This window comes from Malus sylvestris, chromosome 9, assembly GCF_916048215.2.
Source record: "Malus sylvestris chromosome 9, drMalSylv7.2, whole genome shotgun sequence".
Taxonomy (NCBI): Eukaryota; Viridiplantae; Streptophyta; class Magnoliopsida; order Rosales; family Rosaceae; genus Malus; species Malus sylvestris.
The window spans coordinates 1,515,993-1,538,512 of NC_062268.1; the positions used below are offsets into that span (position 1 = coordinate 1,515,993).

Below are 22,520 nucleotides of genomic sequence, written 5' to 3' on the forward strand. Positions count from 1 at the left end.
AATGAAGGACATAATGATGTCGGAACATCATTATGAGGAGACAAATGATTATGTTTGTTGAAAAGAAAAAGAAAGGTCATGATGATGTTTGTAAAGGAATGATTTACTTTGGATTTTTTATTGGGTGCTTTTGTATGGATGAAGGTTGCAGCCGAATGAGCGAGAGAAGGTAGAGCCTTTTGGTTATATTAAGGCATTCGATTATGCCTTTGGTTGTGTGGGGAAGCGGCATCAGATGAGAGCCATACCAGGGAGAGCGTTCGGCTCTCTCATTTGAAACAGTGCTGCTCTTTCCCATTTGTTAGTAATCCCTCAATCAAAGATGTTGCTGCTACATGTTGTGTAGCTTTTGGGAGAGATGATATTTGATGTGTGTCAATCTTCTCCAATTGTTCTTTTTGAGAGTGAGAGCTATTGGGTGTACGTGGGATTTGAGTTTGAGAGTTAAAACTCTATTTGTAATCTCCTTTTAATATTAGTGGAATTTCCTTGCCATCTCAAAACTGGACGTAAGCTTACGCCAAACCAGATCCTTGTGTCATTTGTCGAATTTGTCTTATCATATTTTGCCGTTGTAGCTTATTGGTTTCATATTCGACGCTTCCGCACAACACATTCCTCAAAATTTTCAATGCAATTGGATTTCCTCAAATCTCAGGAACTACCAGATTGTAATGCTTGCAATGGAAAGGAACCATTGTGTACATGTAGTAACCACACGAATCAGTTGGAGACTTGTTTTTCATCAGAGGAAAACAAAAGGCTAAGAATCAAAAGAAATCAATCTCTAAATAATTACCCGAAGGCTTCAAATCAACGCCCGGCATCTTCCCGTTCATGGGTTCTTTCGGTGTATCAGGAGTCTCCAATATGTAGTGCTTTGGCACCTGGGGTGGAGTTGTACAGCGAATCAGTGCCCAATTCACGCTTTGGAAAAACGGATGTTGTTTAACTTCTGTTGCTCCCCGCCTATACGCAAGACGATGCTGTGGCTCCTTGACAAGTAAACCTCTGATCAAGTCCCTGGCTGCAAAGCTGACAGAAGGCAACTCTGGAAATCTTAAAGGCTGGCCAACCACATTAAACAAAGTAGCCCGGTTTCCTTGCCCCTTGAATGGAGTTCTTCCGAACAAAAGCTCGTAGAGAAAGATCCCAAAGGTCCACCAATCTACAGCGCTGCCATGGCCTTCACCTTTAATGATTTCAGGCACCAAGTACTCGTGTGTTCCCACAAAGGACATTGATCTAGCACTTGTCGGTTCTGCAACGAGTTCAGGGAGAGGGCTCACTTGATTGTATACATCATTATCATTGTTCTTCACCTTGATCTTTTTATCTTTCTTGGGTTTGCCCTTGAAAATGCGTGGACCAAAACATGTGGGCGTAATGCAATCCGGCTGCATTACACAAGTTGGCTGGATGCACGCAGGCTGAACACAATATGCTGATTTCTTTGTCTCCAAACTTAAGTTTGAAGATCTTACCAGGGTGGGGGAAACGGCACATCTTAAAGAAAGGTCGAAATCTGAAAGCATTATATGTCCATCTTCCCTCACCAAAACATTCTCTGGTTTGAGGTCTCTGTAAATGATCCCGAGCATATGCAAATATTCCAAGGCAAGAAGAACTTCAACCACATAAAACCTGCAAAAACAAACGGGAGATAAACACACGAGAATTATTATCTTCAGCATGTCCCCAGCACTGGCAAATAAACGTGTGCAAAACACTTGATGTCCTTCTAGTTTATAGGTTTACTCCTCCCTTTTCTCTGCAGGCTATTGAAATATGATTCCTATTGTAACCTAAACTGAAATGTGTATGTGCACTAATCAAAAAGTAAACTGAAAGGAGAAGTATGAAGGAATATCTAACCTAGCAGCATGCTCCGAAAAATGCTTCCCAGGTTGTTTTTGTCTGAGTGCATGCAGATCACCCCAGGGACAAAACTCCATCACCAAACAAGATACCTTCTCCGTCTCAAAGTGTGTATACAATGTTGGCAGGAAAGGATGATCCAGAGATTGCAGTATTTCCCTCTCTGTCTGAGCCCTAAGAAGTTTTTTCCTACTTGCCAGTAATGCTTTATCCATAACCTTCATGGCGAAATAAGTTTTAGTGCCAATCAGTTCAGCCAAATAAACGCTGCCTATATCTCCACATCCCAGTGTCCTCAGCAACTTGAAATGCTCCTTACCCAGTGTTCCATCATGATGAGATCGCGCAGCTTGCACCGCTTCCCAACTAATATCATTTGCCTTGTGGGGCTTGTACATGGCATTGCTCAAACTACTGGAGCTGCTCTCATCGCTAACATCGCTGCCAGTGCTGCCTCTATAGATGCTGGTCGTCCTGCTCTCAATAAGATCACAGGAATTAGTAACTTCACTGCTTTCAACAGACTTCTCCACACTGTTGATACATTCACTGACTTCTGTATTGGTGAAACTCTGCTTGGCTTCACAATATAGAGAGGCAGAATATAAACTGTTCTGAGGGCTTGCACAGTGAGAAATGAGGTGGCTATTTGTCTGCCCGGCTACTCCTTTATAAGGAACCAAACCGTGATTTCTAGATTCCATATATCTACTCGAATCACAATCATTAACCGGATGCTTGACGCTTGATTTTGCTTCCAGCACGGAAACCTTGTTCAGATAAGAAGTTTTGGCTGATTTGTTAAGAACATCATTTGGGCCTCCATGCTCAAGTGTTCCTTTATTCGAATTGTGGTAGTGTTTCCCCATATGAAGAAACTCTTCCTGCTGCATGTTATGATTAGTTGCCTTGTTGGGGTTCTTTTGATTATTTACAGAACCATTTGAGTAGCTGTCTGTCTTCACCGAATAAGTATGCGCAGTCACGCAGGATGGCGACGAAACCCCTTCGCTTCTTGATTGTTTTGGAGATGAGGGCTGAGAAGGACGAGGAGTCCCAGTTGTGGAAGGAGGGTTCTTGCCTACCTCAGGCGGTGCAGAATAGCGAAATTTCGGCAAAGAATTAACCCCATCAACCAGTGACCCCATGGCTTTCACACAGGCACTGTCACTGCAAAATTCAACTGAGCACTATGATAATATGATATGTAACAATCTTACCACTAAAGGCATTAAGTACAGAATCATCAACTTGAATTGTCTTCCAAAATTCAAATTAACAAGGCAGAGCCGTCAATTCGAAACACAGAATCAACAAAAAATCTGCAACAATATACAGTCAAAGAAAATCCCAGATGAACCGAAATTCAAGATACAAGCTTTAATTCACAATCTAATTAATGGCAGCGCGAAAGGGGAAAAATATATCAAAAAAGGATCATTTGACAAAATTTTCAACAAAAATTTATCTTTTTATAAAACCCAGAAACCCAAATTCTCCAGTGATTGAACCCAAGTTCTAATTTTGATTCTTTTCAAAACCAAACACGACTTTCATTTTCTTTTCGTTTCCCACAGTTTCTCGGCAACCAAACAACAGAACAACGCAAAAGAACCTCAAAGCAAAGAACCCAATTAGCCAAAGAGAGCTTAGAAAAATTACCTGATCAGAGAAGAGAGAAAGCAGACGACAGCAAGCAACCTCGCATGGCTGGTGGGCACAATGAGAGAGAGAGAGAGAGAGGAGAGAGAGAGAGAGAGACCCAAAGAGCGAGAGCTCACAGAGAAAGTGAAACAACTTAGAGGGGGTCTCTGTTTCTGTTTTTCATCTTTTGGATTTCACTGAAGAGCTTCAGATCCTATCGAACAAGAAATCCAGAGGAGGATCAAGCAACAAGACAACAAACAAAGAAAAAAATATGAATAAATTTATGAACTTTTAACTTCTGGGGAGAACAGAAAGTTGGAGTTTCTCTGGTTTTTCTCGTCGCGGTGTGGACTTGAGAGAAAAACGAAGCCAAAATTCGCAAGCAAAGCGTAAAGCTTAAAAAGCCGTCTTTGTCTTTGGATGTTTTTTTTTCCAATGTATTTTGTTCTCTGAGAAGAAAATATGGTGGAAAGAACGTCTCTTCGCTTTGTTCTTGTTGTGAAAAAAAAAAACTTTTTAACATTTTAGTTGTATCATGGCTCATGGCGCACGAGAGATATTTCATTATGTCGAAAACACGGTCTGATGCGATTATAGTGTATCAAACCGTGTTATCTTAAAGTATGTAGGAAACATGATTTGATGCGCTAAGTGTCTTAATATAATTTGTTGAAAAAAATTCATATGATATATAATGTATCAAATCGTGTGCCCCTAAAAATGTATTACGATAGTTGTTTTCAATTTGTTCATTGAGGTATTTTGGCAATTACAATAAAAACAACCAGCGCAAGAAATCTTTAGGGACCCGTAGCGTCAGTAATTGAAAAAAAAAATGCCTCTCGCTTGAGAAATTTTGAATGTACCCCTAACCAATAGCCCGCTTTAAGAATTCAATCTTTAAATGAATGAATTGGTATTGTGAATGTTAAGAATTATTAGCTGGTGATCAGACTAGTGATACATTTTTTTTTTTCTCAATGTTTGAATTCCCAGTACAATATATTTTGTAGCACTCAATCGAACCTACATGGCAAGGATGTAGATTTTTCAAATGTATATTTTTAAGATATGAGGAATTTAAATGAAGAAACCAAACCCAAATCTTGTAGCACACCCTTATTCTACAACTACATACTCAAATGCAATGTCATACGTAATTGTACAAATATCAAACTCACTTTTTTTTATTAATTTTCAATAGTTATCATACTTCGTCTTTCAAGTGTAACTTATTTTTCGAGCTCCCAATAACAACTCCATTTACATTTTATATGAGCAATGTAATTATCGATATCACATGACTCCTACATTATTTTCAAGGCAATTATGTCCAATGACGAATGTACATTGAGACCAAAGTGGTTTTAGGATCACCAAAAGTTCAGAAAATACACATGTGAATGTCTTTCGAGAAATGATTGGTATTGATCCTTCTTGTGCCCATTTGATGTAATGCATGCCAGCATATCTTGAGATGATGCGTCGATATCACTCATCAGACTGTTTCAGTGTATGTCATTATCTATTGACATGTTTCTATCTAAAAAATTAACATTAAAACCCTCAATGATCCTAATCTTGAATTCGCATCTGATTATGTTATCTGTTTTATCCCATAAGTAAGAGCAGAGGTCCTCAACATTGTCAAATTTTCAAGCATTCTTTCCCCTCAAATATTATTTTATTTTCTCCCTAAATTCCAATAATACAATGCTAATAATAATTTTTTAATGGAATCTAATCCAAAGAGTGGAAAGTATCCAACATCTAGAATGTAACTAGACAATGTTTTGATTGACCACAACACCAAAATTCAGGGAGCAGATATAGGACTTAATTTTCATTTTTTTAAACATTATTTAGGTCCAAGATAATTAAATTAAATTATAATTAGTCGTAATCACATGGGGATTAAGCAACCGCACAAATCTCGTTAATTCCTTTCGCGGGAACCAGGAGGGAGGCCTCACATGCGCGCACGTGAACACCAGAGACAAAGCACGTGGGCGGCTGTCATGCCCGTCGCATGAATCTACGGTAGGCCCGCGGTGAAACTAAAAGATATGTTTAATCTGGAAGGACAGGGCGCCCGTATCAAATGTTACGGAGCTTTGGGTATGTGGGTCTACAATCACATAAATTTTTCAACGTTGTCGAAAACACAGTCTGTTATATAAGGTATCATTGTAAAAGCAGTTAATTTTTTTTTTTTTTCAAACTATTTATGTTATTGGTGTACTAGTCTGTTTTCCGACAGACTGAAAAATATCTCCACAATCACACCGGTGGTATTTTGTATTGTGGATTGTAAGTGCAAAAAGAGTCTAATAGCAACTTATATAAAATGAATATCTCAATTGTAAAAATCAATTCTACTACTCAATGTTTCGTGAAAACCAAACTTACATTTAACATTGTTTATTAGTTTATCGGAACGCCCTAATTGCGATAAACACAAATTTTATATGTCATTTTTGTGAGTTAAAGCTCAATCCTTTGTGTTAGCATAGATAATATCGATGTTAAAAAATAAGAAAGTCATTCTCGTGATGGTGACCAGATACACGTAACATGCTTTCCTAACAATGTGGGTCCCAGCAAAGACCCATTTCCTTAAATTTTAATTCCCATCAAACATCAGACGGTTCTATATTGCTTCTGGACATTGATGGATGCTCTGCACCGTAAACTCTATGCGGTGCAAAACACTTGGTTCTTGACACGTGTAATTATTAGAAGGGAATTTAGACAGTATCTTGACTAGTGGGGACCACCATTACCAATCACATAACATGGACATACCTTGGGCAAATCATTTTCCATTTTCTCCATTAGACAGTGAGCAATCTTTCAATGTACCTGAAACAAAGTGACATAATAGTAAGTAACACGGAGGATGTCAGGACCAGTTCCAGACTCAAAAACCTTAAGGCCCAGTTTGGTGGGAAATGGAATAGGTTGTGATCAATTAAAATAAATTTTGAGTTCAACATGTTATTTATTATGTTAAATGTGAGATAGACAAGACTGAACTGGGTTATAAGTTCAGAATAGAGTAGATTATCTAACTTATCCTTATAAATAGGTTACAAGTCTTGTCTTATAAGCCCCTACGAATCTAATCATACCTCTGTTGTCTAATCTCATCCATCACCCCAAACGGGCCCCTTCGTGACATCACAACATATTGACTCATGTGCAAAATTCATTGACCACACATGTTCCATATACGAACAAGTAACTTTTTTCAGCTAGGCACTAACACTGTCATTATTCAACCAAGCACTTACACTGTCATGTGGTTTTACGAATCCATTCATATTATAACATATGTAACCATAAAAAATTTCAACATGACCGTTGCTTTATACTGTAGTTCTGTACTACACATGAATTAGTAACATCACCATGTAGATGTCCTACCAAAAAAAACGAAAAATCTCCATACAACTACAAACGAGAAGCATTAAACTAGACATTCATTTCCTTCTCTGAGCATGGGCAAACTAGCAAGGAATGTGATGAGGAAACTAACATTAGACAAGATGTCAAGATTGTTCTAACCAATTTTCCAGGTACAAATTTAAGACGTATCTCGCCGTTGACAAAACGTCAAGCCTCTTCTCGCTCGGTTCATACTTCCCTTTCCGGAGCCGGTACCGACGAGTTACGGCCGAGATTGTGTAAGTTTGGCCTTCTATTGTCACACCGTCCCCACAATGTAGGTTCTGCAGCATGGAAGGTGCAATAAGAACACACACAAGGTAAATCAAAAGAGAAGAAAATAGCAAGTTTAGTAGCAAATTCGACGTATCATACATCCGTAGGGCCTGCTGCTCCTCCATGAATGAACAAATAGAGTAATATAGACGATAGAGTAATACTGAACGCATGACAGACAGAAACAATCAGTTCGGATGCACGTATAGTTTGAGGGAAGGTTTCGGTGCAGTTTCCTGGTTTTCTGAAGTCGTGTATAGGGTTGTCCTCTCCCCGCATAAATGTGATGGAGACTGAACTGTGAGAGACGTTCAAATCTCATAGATGGTGATCATTTGCCTAGCCAAATAAAAAGGATCAACTTCGATCCCGTACATGAATCATCTTCCATGCCTGTACATCTGAGAATAATATAAAACGGCGTTTAGACACTTAAGAAACGAAAATGGCACAACGCAAAGACTTTGATCACCTTGTGATTTCATTCACCATCGCTCGGTCATTGTGTTCTTTAGGTGTGTGCAGTGAACACTGAAACTTGTTTCTTCTAAACCATCGAAAAACTTGTGCTCTTAACTTCACGCTTAATTAAGTTAGCCGCGAATGTGAATTACATTGCTTATCTTCATTTCGACACAGTTTTGTCCAAGTAATCTGTTGGAGCATGTTTGGTATTCTACTTGAATCCAACTTTTTAAACTAAAAAATAATTTTCAAGTTTTAGACCTTAAAAACTTGTTTGATATGACTATTTTCAAAAACTGAACTCAAGACTAACTAAAAAATATAGTCTATTATCTAAAAACACAAAATGTGAGTTTTTAGAATTTTTAAATTTAAACTCACTCCTTTCTTTTCTCTCGCTCCTCCCCTCTCACTCCAAAGCTATCTCTCTCTTTTCTTCTTTCTCTCTCCCCCTTCTCTTTTTTTTTTTTTTACCATTTTCGTCTCTCATCCAATCCGCTCTCTTCATTCTCTCGATTCTTTATCTCACTCACTTTTCTCTCTATCTCCTCCGATCCTCTCACTTCTTTCTTTTTCCTCCAATAATCTCTTACTTTCTTTCCTCTTCTCTCATCTTTCTCTCTTGACCCACTCTTTTTGGATCTCTTTGTCCAGTTTAAGTTGTAAGATTTAAAAATTTTAAATTGCATTTCAAACAAGTTTTTTAGTCTTAAAGAAAATTGTTTTCAAGAAAAATTCTTAAGAAATGTTTTGAGAAATTATAAAAAATTTCAAATAGGATACCAAACAAGCCATTAGTTTCTTACAGTTTCTGAAAGATCCAAGTCGACTGAGTACACGGTCTATGCTACGTTTTTACCCAAGCGAAACACTACTTCAGAAATGTTTTCACACCAGAAGAAGCTGCCCGATGCATACATGACAAGCTATCGATACACATTTAAGCAAGGACGTCTCACATCCTCGGTATGGTTTTGCATTTCTCAACGGCGTAGTGATGCTTACTAGACAAAAGATAAAAGAAAAGGAAAAGTGGGACGCATTGGGGTTCAATCTCCTCCAAAAACTATGAAGGGCTTCCTCTTTGTGACACTTCCCAAAGTCATCGCCAACACCAATATATCAGAACAAGTGCATATGGCCCCCTAGAGCAAAATGGAGTTCAGTGACCAACTCTTTCAAGTTTCAATACATCGATCACGCAGCTTCTACCAAATTCACACTCAAAAAACTTCCTTATACGGTCAATTTGTACATCTGTGACATCCAAATCGACGTCATTCGTGCTCAATCATTGCAGTAATCGAGCTTAAACAGCTCATAATACAGTTATATAAGAAGCAAGAGCAAATGCAGCAGCAGCAGCACCTGCATAATCCCCACTCAACAGACATTCACGGATTCAGAATTGATCCCCAAAATTATTGGTGGGATTCGAAGCTCTTTTGCCACAAGTCCCCAATCTGTCTAGCAAAGGGAAACATTTGTGCCTCTCATTTTAATAACTTCTTTTTATAGGGAGCTGATCCGTTACTTTTTTACACAACTTTTGACATACATTTTTTTGCGGCGCATTCTATAAGTATATTTTAACGATCCGAACCATCACTCATATATTATACTTGCAAAAATTTAGACTAACCCGAACCCATTAAGACATTTGTTTGTACCAAAAGAAACCTAAGCCCTTATTTCAAGGGTCATATGGCTTCATTTGGAAGACAGTGAAATGCTTTCTGAACAAAAACTAGCAAATCATGGAAAAAATTGTAAGAACATCTCCAATGGGTTGTGTTGATGCACAAAATCAGCGAAGACTTTGGTACAACAGAAAGTGTCAGGTTTTATGACCTTCGCTTGGTTGCTTCGGTCACTAGTGAGGATAAGTACGTAAATGAATAGAGACAGAGAAGCAAACACAGGATGTACGTGGTTCACCCAGATTGGCTACGTCCACGGAGTAGAGGAGTTCTTATTAGTAGTGAAGGGCTTACACAAGTACAAAGGATCAAGCTCTCAATTTAGTGAGTTCTTGTGAATGATTTAACACAAATGGCATTAGGCAATATTGTGGGGGAATGACCCCTATTTATAGAAAAACTTGTAGCTTTGTCACATTGACATGTGTCATGTTATGATTGGTTCTTGATGTCGACACGTGCTGCGCTCTGATTGGCTTCTAATCTTGACACGTGTCGAGTAGTGATTGGCCTCCTGGTCGGAGGGGAACTCTTCTGGGTCCTTGACAGTATAGCGTTGGCCGGTGCTCGGTAGTTTCGGGATTGGTCAAGTATGGTACAAACAGTGCTCCCCTAAGTTCCCGAGTGAGGGAAACTCCTCGGTTGGGGACTTGCAAGATCCAATCCCTTGAGTAATCACGAAACTTCTAAGTACCGAAGTGTGGTCTGATCTTCATCTGCCCTTCTCTGGAAGTACCTTTCCTCCATCCGGGAATGGTGTATTTAGCTGATGTTGACGCACAAGGTAATGTATCAATTTCACTTGAAGCTTAGTTGTAGTTTCGGGCTTAGTCAAGTGTGATACAAACCCTATAGTAGGAGTCCCCCAAGTCGCCGAGCTAGGAGATCTGCCGAAAGAGGTGACAGACAAGGTAAGCAGTCAAACTTCCAAGTAAGCAACCCAGGATCAGAGGTTTGACTTCGGCTTCCGGTTGATTGTTCTCCTTCTCCTTGTCTCTCATTCAACTGCCAGGATAAGGAGAAGCAAATGGATAAGAGATGATATGAGATACTTTTGCTTTTGAAGAAGTAACTTTCCACAGGCTTATTCTTGAACTGTGCTGGAGGGTTTTCTGGTGCCCTTCAGAGTATAAGGCCGACTCAAAAATTTGAGGGTCAAAACAAGTCCATCAAATCTAGAGTACGTTCGACCTTGATGATATGGGATACTTTTACTGTTGACGGAATAATGAATGTGGTATGGAAAGGTGTCGTGCTGTAGTGATCTGTTTCAGCTCACCGTTGAACCTTCTGCTTCAATCTTTTGCATGGCAGAAGTGGTGTGCAACCTTTGCATTTAAATGGTCATTCAGAACATTCCTTCATAGTGACTCATCCACGCTTGGCAGCTTCAGTGTAAAGAGCCAATATCTGATCAACTGTCATGAGGTATTTGCCGGTGGAATTCGTGACCTTGACAACAGTTGAGGATGAGTACTCGAGAGCAATGCTAAGTAAGCAACCAGGGAAAGGCTCCAGGCAGTCAGTTCCAAATTGGAGGTTTGATTTCAGGTTCCGACTGACTGCTCTCTTTCTCCTTGTCCTGCAGGTGTGGACAAGGACAAAGACAAAGACAGGGAGAAAGCATGATATGGGATACTCTTGCTTTCGACCCTGATGATATGAGATACTCTTGTTCTTGGTGTGGCTTATTTGCTGAGGTATTATCGGGGGGAAATAAAGCTGAGTATTTCTAGAGGTTATGTTGAGGGTGCCTTTTTGAATGCGAGAAAGGGTTGAGCATTTTTGCAGGTTTGCCTGTCCGTTGAGGAGGGAGGTCAATGTATATAGGGATTTCCCAATAACAAGTAGTAATGTTATTCCTTTACCCTTCTTGGTCACAGCAATGTAGTGGGAGCTGCCAGCTTCACGTGTTTTAATTTTGTCAGAGCACTTTGAAAAAGTGGTATGTGGTATCTGGAAAGCTGATATTACGTGTGAAGATTACAGACAAGCTTTATCTAAGGAAATCTGGCTCTCGAAGTTCTGAGAGTTGTGCCTCTTCGGTTTTCGAACAAGCAATCCCGTCGAGGATCTGACTCTCGAGATTCGGAAAGCGGTGCTACTCCGGTTTTTGAGAAAGTAATTATGTTGGGAGTCTTTTCTCGAATGTGAGTAAAGGTTGGACGTTCTTGCCAACCTGTCTTGCCGCAAAACACGGAGGTCGACACACATAGGGACTTTCCAGTTGTCAAGCAGTGGTGCTGTTCCTTTACCCTTATGGGTAATAGTAGGGTAGCTGGAACTTCGAAATTCTCGTGCCTAAACTTTGTCAGAGATCTTTGACAAAGTTATATGTGGTACCCGAGGAGTTGATGGTGCATATGGAGAGCGGTGATTGAACAGTAAGATTCACGTGCTTTCTACTTCACCAGAAATCTTCGACAGATTGCCCGTAATTTCCGCAAAGCTGATTGTGCATGTGACAGGTGCTGACGAGGCTGAAAAAGCAAGTGCTTCTTCGATTTCTGAGATTGGCCCTCGTGGTCTCTGAGCAGCCCAGCTTTTGAGAAAGCAAACGCCTCTTCGATTTCTGAGATCGGCCCTCGTGGTCTCTGAGCAGCCCAGCTTTTGAGAAAGCAAACGCCTCTTCGATTTCTGAAGCTCCGTCGAGTGCAGATTTTTATAGAGGCTGGCATTAAGTTCCACAGCACACTTGAATCTCTACCAGTAGAAGCTCATTTCTTGCACTTCTAAGATCTTGATTTGTCTGACCTCTTCCTTCTTCAACACATTTGAAAATGTCTGGACCCTCCGACCGTCGTTTTGACTTGAACCTTGGAGAAGAGACAGCCACGCCTTCTCCAGACAACATATGGCGCCCATCCTTCATATCCCCTACTGGTCCTCTTACCGTTGGGGATTCTGTGATGAAGAATGATATGACCGCTGCAGTGGTGGCCAGGAACCTTCTCACTCCCAAAGATAACAGACTACTTTCCAAACGGTCTGATGAGTTGGCTGTTAAGGACTCTCTGGCTCTTAGTGTTCAGTGTGCAGGTTCTGTGTCTAATATGGCCCAACGCCTATTTGCTAGAACCCGCCAAGTTGAATAATTGGCTGCTGAAGTGATGAGTCTCAAACAGGAGATTAGAGGGCTCAAGCATGAGAATAAGCAGTTGCACCGGCTCGCCCATGACTATGCTACAAACATGAAGAGGAAGCTTGACCAGATGAAGGAATCTGATGGTAAGGTTTTACTTGATCATCAGCGGTTTGTGGGTTTGTTCCAAAGGCATTTATTGCCTTCGTCCTCTAGGGTTGTACCTGGTAATGAAGCTTCAAATGATGAACCTCCAATGCCTCCTCCTTCTGGGGTTTTGTCAAGTACTGAGGCTCCGGATAACCACCCTCCGGTGCTTTCTCTTTCTGGGGCTTTACCGACTGCTGAGACTTCCCCTAAGCAACCTTTGTGAAGGCTCCCTTTTGTTTGTTTATTTTGACTCATGTATATGTACATATTTGTGGCTTATCGAAAATATTAATAAATAAGCTTTGCTTCATTTCAACATATTGTGTTAAATACACCAAAGCCTTCTTCATAAAGTTCTTTGAATTGTTGCTTTTGTTGAAACCTGTATTGTTGAAGCTTTGTGAGTGAAGCATGTAGTTTGAGGTAGTGTTCCCTTAATTTCCCGAGTGAGGAAAACTTCTCGGTTGGAGACTTGAAAAATCCAAGTCACTGAGTGGTTGTGAGACTGCCGAGTATCAAGGTGCAGTAGCATATGGTGGGAGTCCCCCAAGTCTTCAGGCGAAGAGAGTTGCCGAATGAGGTGTCTCGCGTGTTACTAATTTGTCAAAGTAACGAATCCTTGTTTCGATGTCACACATTCGTATATGCTTTATCTAAAAATATTTCCAACTTTTGTGTGTTTGATGCTGCATGCTATTGACTAGACAAGATCAAGTGCAATTAGTAGCTTTTCTCTCTTTTTCATCTTTTCTTTGGTGGAATTGCTTTTCGTTTCCACTAATCAGCCTGAGTGGATGCAAGATAACACCTTTCTCTATAGCTCAGATTGCAAAGTCGTCTTCATGAAAGTTTTTCCTTATCTTGTGAACTACAACATATCCAAATTTGAGATCCATCGGAGTAGTACAACTTCAGAAATTCAAGTATGATGAGTAACTGTTCATCAATGTTCTGTTAATCCGTCAGACTTGTTGTGAGCTTCGAAACTCCATTTTCTCTTGTTCAGATCAACATACTTTCTTCATCGAAGTTGTTCCTTAACTTGTGAACTACAACATATCCAAATTTGAGGTCCCTCGGAGCAGTATAACTCCAGAAATCCAGGTATGATGAGTGACTGTTTATCATTTGTCTGTCAACCCGTCAGATTTGTTGTGAGCTTTGAAACTCTATTTTCTCTTGCTCAGATCAGCATGCTTTCTTCATTGAAGTTGTTCCTCAGCTTGTGAACTACAACATATCCAAATTTGAGATCCCTCGGAGCAGTATAACTCCAGAAATCCAGGTATGATGAATGACTGGTTATTATTTTTCTGTCAACCCGTCAGATTTGTTGTGAGCTTCGAAACTCCATTTTCTCTTGTTCAGATCGGTATGCTTTCTTCATTAAAGTTGTTCCTCATCGACTCTTTCATAACATATCAAAAATTCAGGATGAACTAACGGTTAAATATTTCCAGATCTTCGAAACATCACAACAGCTTCGAAATCTGCAAGAAGCCGACTATCATGTTTGGAGCTTCAACACTGTAATTTCCGTCGCTCAAACAGAAATGGTTCCTTCTTGAAAGTTGTTCATATGCTCAAGAACTATAGGGTGTCTAAAATTCAGCTCCATTGGAGAAGAGCAGAGGTTGCAGAAATTTGATAGATGAAAGGAGGCGGAAGAGGGAGAGAGAGAAAAAGTCTCTTGGGTTGGATTTCTATTTTGGGGCAGATTCCAATTTTTGTAGCACCTTCATTATTGATGAATTGCTTGTACTTTTGTCCATTATGAAACTTGGGACTTTGGCTTGTTGTTGGATCTATTATAATATGTTTGGGAACATATATAAGTGAATAAATAAGAAGGAAAATTTTGGGCCCTTGTGGGTGTAAAACAAAAAATGTTTATGTTTACCCAAGTGTTTTTGTACAAGTTCAAGGGCATCTTGGGTTTTGTGAACAAAATTTGTTTATTTGGAGCAAGGTTTTGTGTTGAAGCTTTGTAGGTGAAGCTTTGGTGTTGAAGCTTTCTAGGTGAAGCTTTGATGGTGAAGCTTTGTAGATGAAGCTTTGTAGATGAAGCTTTCTAGGTGAAGCTTTGATGGTGAAGCTTTGATGGTGAAAGTATGTAGAGGGAGCTTTCTAGGTGAAGCTTTTTTAGGTGAAGCTTTGTAGGTGAAGCTTTTTTAAGTGAAGCTTTTCGGGTGAAGTTTTTTTTTGGGTGAAGCTTTGTGGGTGAAGCTTTTTAGGTGAAGCTTTTTAGGTGAAGCTTTGTGGGTGAAGCTTTGGAGGTGAAGCTTTTCGGGTGAAGCTTTTTGGGTGAAGCTTTTTAGGTGAAGCTTTTTAGGTGAAGCTTTGTGGGTGAAGCTTTGGAGGTGAAGCTTTTCGGGTGAAGCTTTTTGGATGAAGCTGTTTTTTTTTTTTTTTTTTTTTTGGCGCTTGACACGGTCTTCATTTGCTTGTTTTGTAGTGACTGTGGAAGACGGATTGCTTTCTGATTGAGAAGGGTTCCGGCATCGCTTGCTATGAATGTAAAAGAGTGAGGGCTGAGTTGGCTAAATTACCTCTTTATTGAATTCATTGCCAAATGGCCTTCATTACATAGGATGCCGAACGGCTATAGCTCAACACTTGTACATCGTGAGTCTATTTGTAGTAGTACTTCAAGTGATCAGCGTTCCATGGATGGCCAAGGGTCTTGCCATCGGAGCTTCTAAGTGTGTAAGAGCCAGGGCGACTGATGCCAATGACTTCATACGGTCCATCCCAGTTTGGACTAAGTGTGCCTTCACTCGGGACTCTGTCGCAGAGTAATCTTTTCTTTAAGACCCAGTCTCCTATTTTGAAATAACGAGGCTTGACCCTAGAGTCATAATAGTTGGAGATGCGCTGCTTGTAGGCGACATTCCTCAAGTGAGCTTGGTTTCTGTGTTCCTCGACTAAATCCAAGTTGAGGGTGAGTTGTTTGTCATTTTCACTTTGAATGTAGTTATGGACTCGGAATGTTGCTTGCTCGAGCTCAACAGGGACAACCGCCTCTGTGCCAAAGGCAAGTGAGAATGGAGTTTCTCCTGTTGAAGTCCGATATGAAGTGCGATATGACCAAAGAACTTGGGGTACAAATTCTGGCCAATAGCCTTTAGCTTTGTCCAAGCTGGTTTTCAAAGTGCGCTTGATTATTTTGTTGATGGCCTCAACTTGTCCATTAGACTGGGGATGAGCTGGAGAGGCAAAGCATAAGTTGATGTTGAACTTAGAGCAGAACAACCTGAACTTCTTGTTGTCGAACTGTCGCCCATTGTCAGTGACTATCGCATTGGGAATGCCGAATCTACAAAGGATGTTCTTCCACACGAAGTCTTCTATCTTTGCCTCAGTAATGGTTGCCAAGGGTTCTACTTCGGCCCACTTTGTGAAGTAGTCCACTGCAACGACTGCGTAACAGACTTTGCCCTTCCCTGCCGGCATTGGGCCGATCAAATCAAGTCCCCACTGGGCGAAGGGCCAAGGGCTGATCATAGGAGTAAGAGGCTCTGGAGGGGAATGAGGAATAGCCGCATATCGTTGACATTTGTCACATGAGCGGGATACTTTGATGGCATCCTGGTGGAGTGTTGGCCAGTAATATCCTTGGCGAAAAGTCTTGTGTGCTAGGGACCGAGATCCAGCATGATCTCCACAGACTCCCTCATGTATTTCCCGAAGGACGATTTCCGCCTCGGCAGGCGTAAGACACCTTAAGTATGGCAGGCTAAAACCTCGCTTATAGAGTTGATCATTGATGATCAGGTAGCGGGTAGACTTGTATCGAATTTGCTTAGCCTGGACTTTATCATTTGGGAGGGTGCCATGAGCAAGGAAATTATAGATCGGGGTGATCCAACTATCCCCCTGTTGTAAGTTGCATACTTATGCGGCCATGATGCTTGGTGTTGCCAACAGTTCGACATGAATTTTTCTTCCAATCTTGTCTTCCACAGCCGAGGCGAGGCGAGCCAGGGCGTCTGCATGACTGTTTGCCGCTCGAGGAACTTGGGTGATCTGGTAGTGGAAGTGCTTGAGCAAAAGTTGTGTTTGCGCAAGATATGCTGCCATGGAGCTGTCCTTAGCATCAAAGTTGTTGGTAACCTGGTTGACCACCAATTGGGAGTCACTGAAAATATCAATTTGTTTAACCCCGAGGTGTTTGGCCAAACGTAATCCTGCTAGAAGGGCTTCATACTCGGCCTCATTATTTGATGCCTTGAATTTGAAACGAAGAGCATACTCCATTGCTACTTTGTCGGGTGTAGTCAAGACTAGTCCCGCTCCACAGCCCTGTTGGTTGGATGAGCCATCAACATACAGACTCCATGCTGGGGTTGTTGGTTCTATCTTCTGAGCTTCCGGGGGTAATGAAGCCACTGCTTCAGGTGTAGAAGCAATGTCAACCGGATATGTGAAGTCGGCAATGAAGTCTGCCACTGCTTGGCCCTTCTCAGCTGGCTTTGGTTGGTAGGAGATGTCAAACTCACCCAACGCTATTGCCCATTTGATCATTCGCCCTGAAGTGTCAGGACTTTGGAGTATCTGTCGAAGAGGATAATTGGTAAGCACGATGATGGAGTGCGCTTGGAAGTAAGGGCGGAGTTTTCGAGCAGACATGACCAATGCCAGAGCCAATTTCTCAATGTTAGAGTACCGTGTCTCCGCATCTTGTAAGGCTTTGCTAGCGTAGTAGACAGGTCGCTCAATATTCCCATCCTTTCGAATGAGAACGGAACTTACGGCTGAAGCTGATACCGATAGGTAGATAATGAGAATGTCTCATACCTCGGGCTTGGAGAGTAGAGGGGCTTTACTCATGTACTCCTTGAGGTTTTTGAATGCCTCGGCACATTCATCAGTCCATGTAATGTACTTCCTACTTCCCTTAAGTGCTTTAAAAAAGGGAGCACATTTGTCTGTGGCCTTAGAAATGAACCTGGTTAAGGCTGCCACCTTGCCAGTAAGGCTCTGGATGTCCTTTGAAGTTACCGGTTCCTTCATGTCGAGGATTGCTTTGATCTTCTCGGGATTAGCTTCAATGCCTCGTTGGCTAATCATGAAACCTAAGAATTTGCCAGAGCCTACGCCGAAGGCACATTTGTTGGGGTTTAACCTCATTCGATACCTCTTCAAAATAGTGAAAGTTTCAGATAGGTTGGTGATGTGTTGGTCAGCATGTTTGCTCTTGACTAACATATCATCAACGTAAACTTCCATGCTCTTCCCAATCTGCTCGGCGAACATTGAGTTGACTAGTCTCTGATAAGTCGCTCCTGCATTCTTTAGGCCGAAAGGCATGACTTTATAGCAGTATAGTCCTCTGTCGGTAGTGAAGGCTGTGTGTTCTTGATCCGAAGGGTTCATGAGGATTTGGTTGTATCCTGAGTAAGCATCCATGAAGCTCAGGAGTTCACACCCGGCCGTAGAGTCTATAAGTCTGTCAATAAGAGGAAGAGGGAAGCTATCTTTCGGACACCCTTTGTTTAGGTCGGTGTAGTCAACACACATCCTCCACAAGACCTTTTGAAGTAAAAGACTTTCTTTGGTCGGATTTTTCCTAACAAGGACCACATTTGCTACCCATGTCGGGTAATTGACTTCGCGGACAAAGCCTATGCCTTTGAGTTTTTCAACTTCTGCTTTCCTTGCCTCGTATCGTTCAGCGTCATAAGATCTTCGCTTCTGTCTCACCGGCTTGATCTTGGGGTCAATACTCAAACGATGACAGATGACATCGGGAGAGATGTCTGGCATGTCCTCGTATGACCAGGCGAAGACTTCAGTGTTCTCTTTCAAAAAAGATATCAATGCTAACCGAAGGGGTGGTGACAATGTGGTGCCAATATTCACCATGCGGTCTGGATGATCTCTTGAGATAGGTACCTTCTCCAACTCTTCAGCAGGTTGGGCTTGCTGGGTGAAAGAGTCATCTCGAGGATCATCGGGTTGATTGTTGTTATCAGGAAGATCCAAGTTCGCTTCATCTAGGCTGGTCTTTGTGACTTGGTCATGTACAGACAGGGTTTCCTTGGGTCCGGGCAAGTGTTGTTGCTTAATTGAAGTGTTGTAACATGATCGTGCACTAAGCTGATCTCCTCTGATGTAGCCGTTGCCATGGGGGGTTGGAAATTTCATCAACAGCATATGCGTGGATACCATAGCCTTGAGATCATTGATGCCTGTGCGCCCAAAGATGACATTGTATGCCGTTGGGCAGTCAACCACTAGGAAGTTAGTGGTAATGGTAGCCGTGTAAGGGTCTGTACCAATAGTAAAGGGTAAATGTATGCTCCCTAAGGGTTGCACGATATCACCGGAGAAGCTTATCAGAGGAGAAATCGAGCGATCGAGCAAGTGTTCAGCTACACTGAGTGCCCTGAAAGCTTCGGCAAACATGATATTGACCGAAGCCCCTGTGTCTACGAGGATTCGTCGAACATCAAAGTTGGCTATGTGAGCTTCCACGATCAATGGGTCGTTATGAGGGTAGATGATGCCTCTTTCTTCCTCAGGGTAGAAACATATCGGATCCCAGTTAGGTTTTTGATACTTCCCTCCCCTGATGTCTTCCACGTGAAACACTTGGTGACCAGGCCTCAGACTTCGTTCACTGTTTTTCATGGCCCTATTGGAAGATTCAGATATGGGTGTGCCGCTGCTTATGGAATATATGACATTCACCTAGCGTTGGTTACGGTTATCCCTTTGAGGGTGAAGAAGGAATTGATCAATTTTTCCTTCTCGTGCCAAAGCTTCAATACGATCACGGAGGATGATACATTTCTCGCTATCATGGCCGTTATGCTCATGGTAGCAACAAAACATGCCCGCGTTATTCGGGGGCGTGTAATCTGGGTGCCTCGGCTTTGGCTTTGGTATCAGGTGAGCTATGCTGGGGTAAATGGCCGCGCATGTGGCATTCAAGGGCGTGTATGTCTCATACCTTGGGGTAGGGGGTATCTTGACGCGGGTTTGACCCACTGCATTGACTGCCTGGGGGCGAGCGTTATTGTGGCGATACCCTTGGTTATCGGGATAGTGTCCCTTACTCTTTTTACTGAAAGGAGAGTGGTGAGGATGGAAATCCTTCCTCTTGCCTTGAAATTGATATGTCTGTTGATTCGGTGAAGCATTATGCAAGGCATGGGGAGGTGCCACTGCTGTTTGGAAAGTCGAGGTCTTCTCATTTAGGTGAGTCTGGCTTCCACCTCCCACTTGTTGACAAAGGATGGTTGTAGGGGGTTTCTCCTGATATGTCTTTGCCTCGGCGGAGGCATGGTTATAAGCCTGCGCCATCACCTCAGAGTAAGTCTTCCAAGTATTGGCATTGATCATGTATTTAAAGAAACAATCACGTAGGCCTGCCGTGAAGGCTTTGAGGGCAGTCTTGTCGTCTGCCTCGGCACACCGGGAGTATTCATGGCTGAAGCGGCCAGCATACATACGTAATGACTCGTCTGGCTTCTGGCGGATAGTGTACAGGTCATCTGCAGAGTGCAAGCGATCGGTTTGGAAAATGTGTTGGGAAACAAATAGTTTCCTCAATTCCTCAAATGAGTCTACCGTCTCAGGTGTAAGACGACAATACCAATTTAGAGCTCCACTAGAGAGGGTGGAGGGGAAGAGAAGACATCGCTCTTCGTCGGTGTGCATCCGGTATGCCATGGTGGACTCAAAGAGGTTAAGGTGCTCAATCGGGTCCTCTTTTCCAGTATAAAGTTGCAAGCCAAGCTTTTGCTTTGTCTTTGCTTGAAGGGGGGTGTTGAGGATCCTCCTTGTAAGAGGGCCAGGCCTGGGTTGGTTCCAGTCAGGTATTTCAGCCTGACGTTCAGCCTTCAACTTGTTTACTTCCTCAAGAAGTTGTAGGACAAGGGGGTCCTGAGCGGAGTTATGTGTCACTGGAGCTTTCTTTCGTAAATCTCCATCTCCTATTGGAATTAGGAAGGTTTGATCAAGGGCATGTGATTTTTCCCTGGACTCGCTGTACTGGCTTCCAAGGTATGTCTGTCGGAACACCTCTGAGTCCCCTGTACCCTCATGTCTCTCTAGGACTTGTTGCCCCTTCCCCAAATTGGTGGCCGGCTTGGGCAGTGGCAGGGGACCGAGTCTCTCAGAAATCCTTGGGTCATTAATCTTTGAGCTTATATGGATGGAATTCTCTCGACGTTGCTTCAGGAAATCCCGACAATCGCGAAAGACGGCTTTCGATCCTTCTGCCCCTTCAGCAAAGAGGTGTCTCCCTCCACTTCTCATGGTTCGGGTCGAAGCAACTGGGTTAAGAGAAGCCTCATGTTGATTATCAAGTCGAGGGGTAATCTGTTCCCTATCAGGGATATCTATGTCGAATGCATGTGACCCTCCATGTTGGAGGGCACCCAGTTGATGGTTGACTTCCACGGGGGCAACAAGCTCGCGTGTCTGAGCTTGCCTAGCTTCGTGGAGTGTCTCGAAGAGCTTCTCATATTGCTCCTGGAGGACCTCATTCCTCATTGCTATCTTGTTGTTCTGAGCTTCCAACTCATCGACTTTAGCTTGAAGAAGAACTCGTTTTCCTTCCTTCTTTCGTTGTTTCGCACTATGTGCAAGGGGGGTGTCATTCTGTGTGCTGTGGCTTCCTTCGCTTCCCATGCTGGAGAGGGATGCCTGATCAAAAGAAAGTGTACGAATGATAGAAACCAGCTTGACACAGCTGAAGAGAGTAGGAATCAGTGTCGTTTCCCACAGACGGCGCCAAATGTTGATGCACAAAATCAGCGAAGACTTTGGTACAACAGAAAGTGTCAGGTTTTATGACCTTCGCTTGGTTGCTTCGGTCACTAGTGAGGATAAGTACGTAAATGAATAGAGACAGAGAAGCAAACACAGGATGTACGTGGTTCACCCAGATTGGCTACGTCCACGGAGTAGAGGAGTTCTTATTAGTAGTGAAGGGCTTACACAAGTACAAAGGATCAAGCTCTCAATTTAGTGAGTTCTTGTGAATGATTTAACACAAATGGCATTAGGCAATATTGTGGGGGAATGACCCCTATTTATAGAAAAACTTGTAGCTTTGTCTCATTGACATGTGTCATGTTATGATTGGTTCTTGATGTCGACACGTGCTGCGCTCTGATTGGCTTCTAATCTTGACACGTGTCGAGTAGTGATTGGCCTCCTGGTCGGAGGGGAACTCTTCTGGGTCCTTAACAGTATAGCGTTGGCCGGTGCTCGGTAGTTTCGGGATTGGTCAAGTATGGTACAAACAGGTTGGATCCTAAAAATCCCGCGGACTCAGAAAGTAATAACGAAAATGGCTAATCTAATAACGGATTCCGTAAAAAAAAAAACAAAAAACGTTAAAAAAGAACTAAAGGCAGTCTCTATGCCATCTTACGAAATAAAATTCAGTGCGAGAATGCAAAGATCTGCACAAATGTGCAGCCTGTTAATGTCAATTGCCAGGTCCCTTTAATCTCATAGTCCTGGTACAAATAAAGGGCTTCAATGAAATAAAAAGAATTCAACAGAAGATTATACGGAACGTCCTTGACACAAGGTTACCGGCCTCCATTGCCGCCGGGGCAAAGTATAGAAAGAGAGAAATGAGACCAAGTGAGAAACTGGAAGCAGACGCCTGTAGACTTGAAGCCAATAGCTACAGAGGTAGGTTCATTTAGCTGCAGACTTCTTTTTTCATCCTAAAGTACAACAGACCTTCTACCTCCCATATGGATGATATCGGCCACTACCTGCACCGCCATATCCCCCTCCTCTACTACCGTAAAAGGAAACTCCACTACCACCTCCATAGCCACCTCCGTAGCCACCTCCAAAACCTGCATCATAGCCACTCCCATAACCACCACCACCAGCTGCCCCAC

At 42.3% G+C, this 22,520-nt stretch overlaps 2 protein-coding genes and 1 long non-coding RNA gene across 4 annotated transcripts in view; all 3 read right to left on the reverse strand.

Moving 5' to 3' along the window:
- LOC126583452 (TMV resistance protein N-like) overlaps positions 1-22,520 on the reverse strand; it is a 121,840-nt gene that overhangs the window by 52,478 nt on the left and 46,842 nt on the right. The gene's annotated exons all lie outside the window — the stretch shown is intronic.
- On the reverse strand, positions 613-4,056 carry LOC126583457 (protein kinase PVPK-1-like). 2 transcript variants are annotated; one of them, XM_050247815.1, is made up of 3 exons: positions 3,541-4,056; positions 1,876-3,061; positions 613-1,644 (listed from the first exon to the last, which is right to left on the reverse strand). In XM_050247815.1, exons 2-3 carry the CDS (start codon positions 3,024-3,026, stop codon positions 771-773), a joined length of 2,025 nt encoding a protein of 674 aa, XP_050103772.1. In that variant the 5' UTR covers positions 3,027-3,061; positions 3,541-4,056; the 3' UTR covers positions 613-770. The 2 variants fall into 2 exon arrangements, with proteins under 2 accessions (XP_050103772.1, XP_050103771.1); XM_050247814.1 differs by having other exon boundaries at positions 1,876-3,048; positions 3,541-4,055.
- On the reverse strand, positions 6,757-7,643 carry LOC126583486 (uncharacterized). The gene is made up of 3 exons (XR_007609759.1): positions 7,348-7,643; positions 7,119-7,256; positions 6,757-7,014 (listed from the first exon to the last, which is right to left on the reverse strand). It is a non-coding gene; the product is annotated as an uncharacterized LOC126583486 (long non-coding RNA).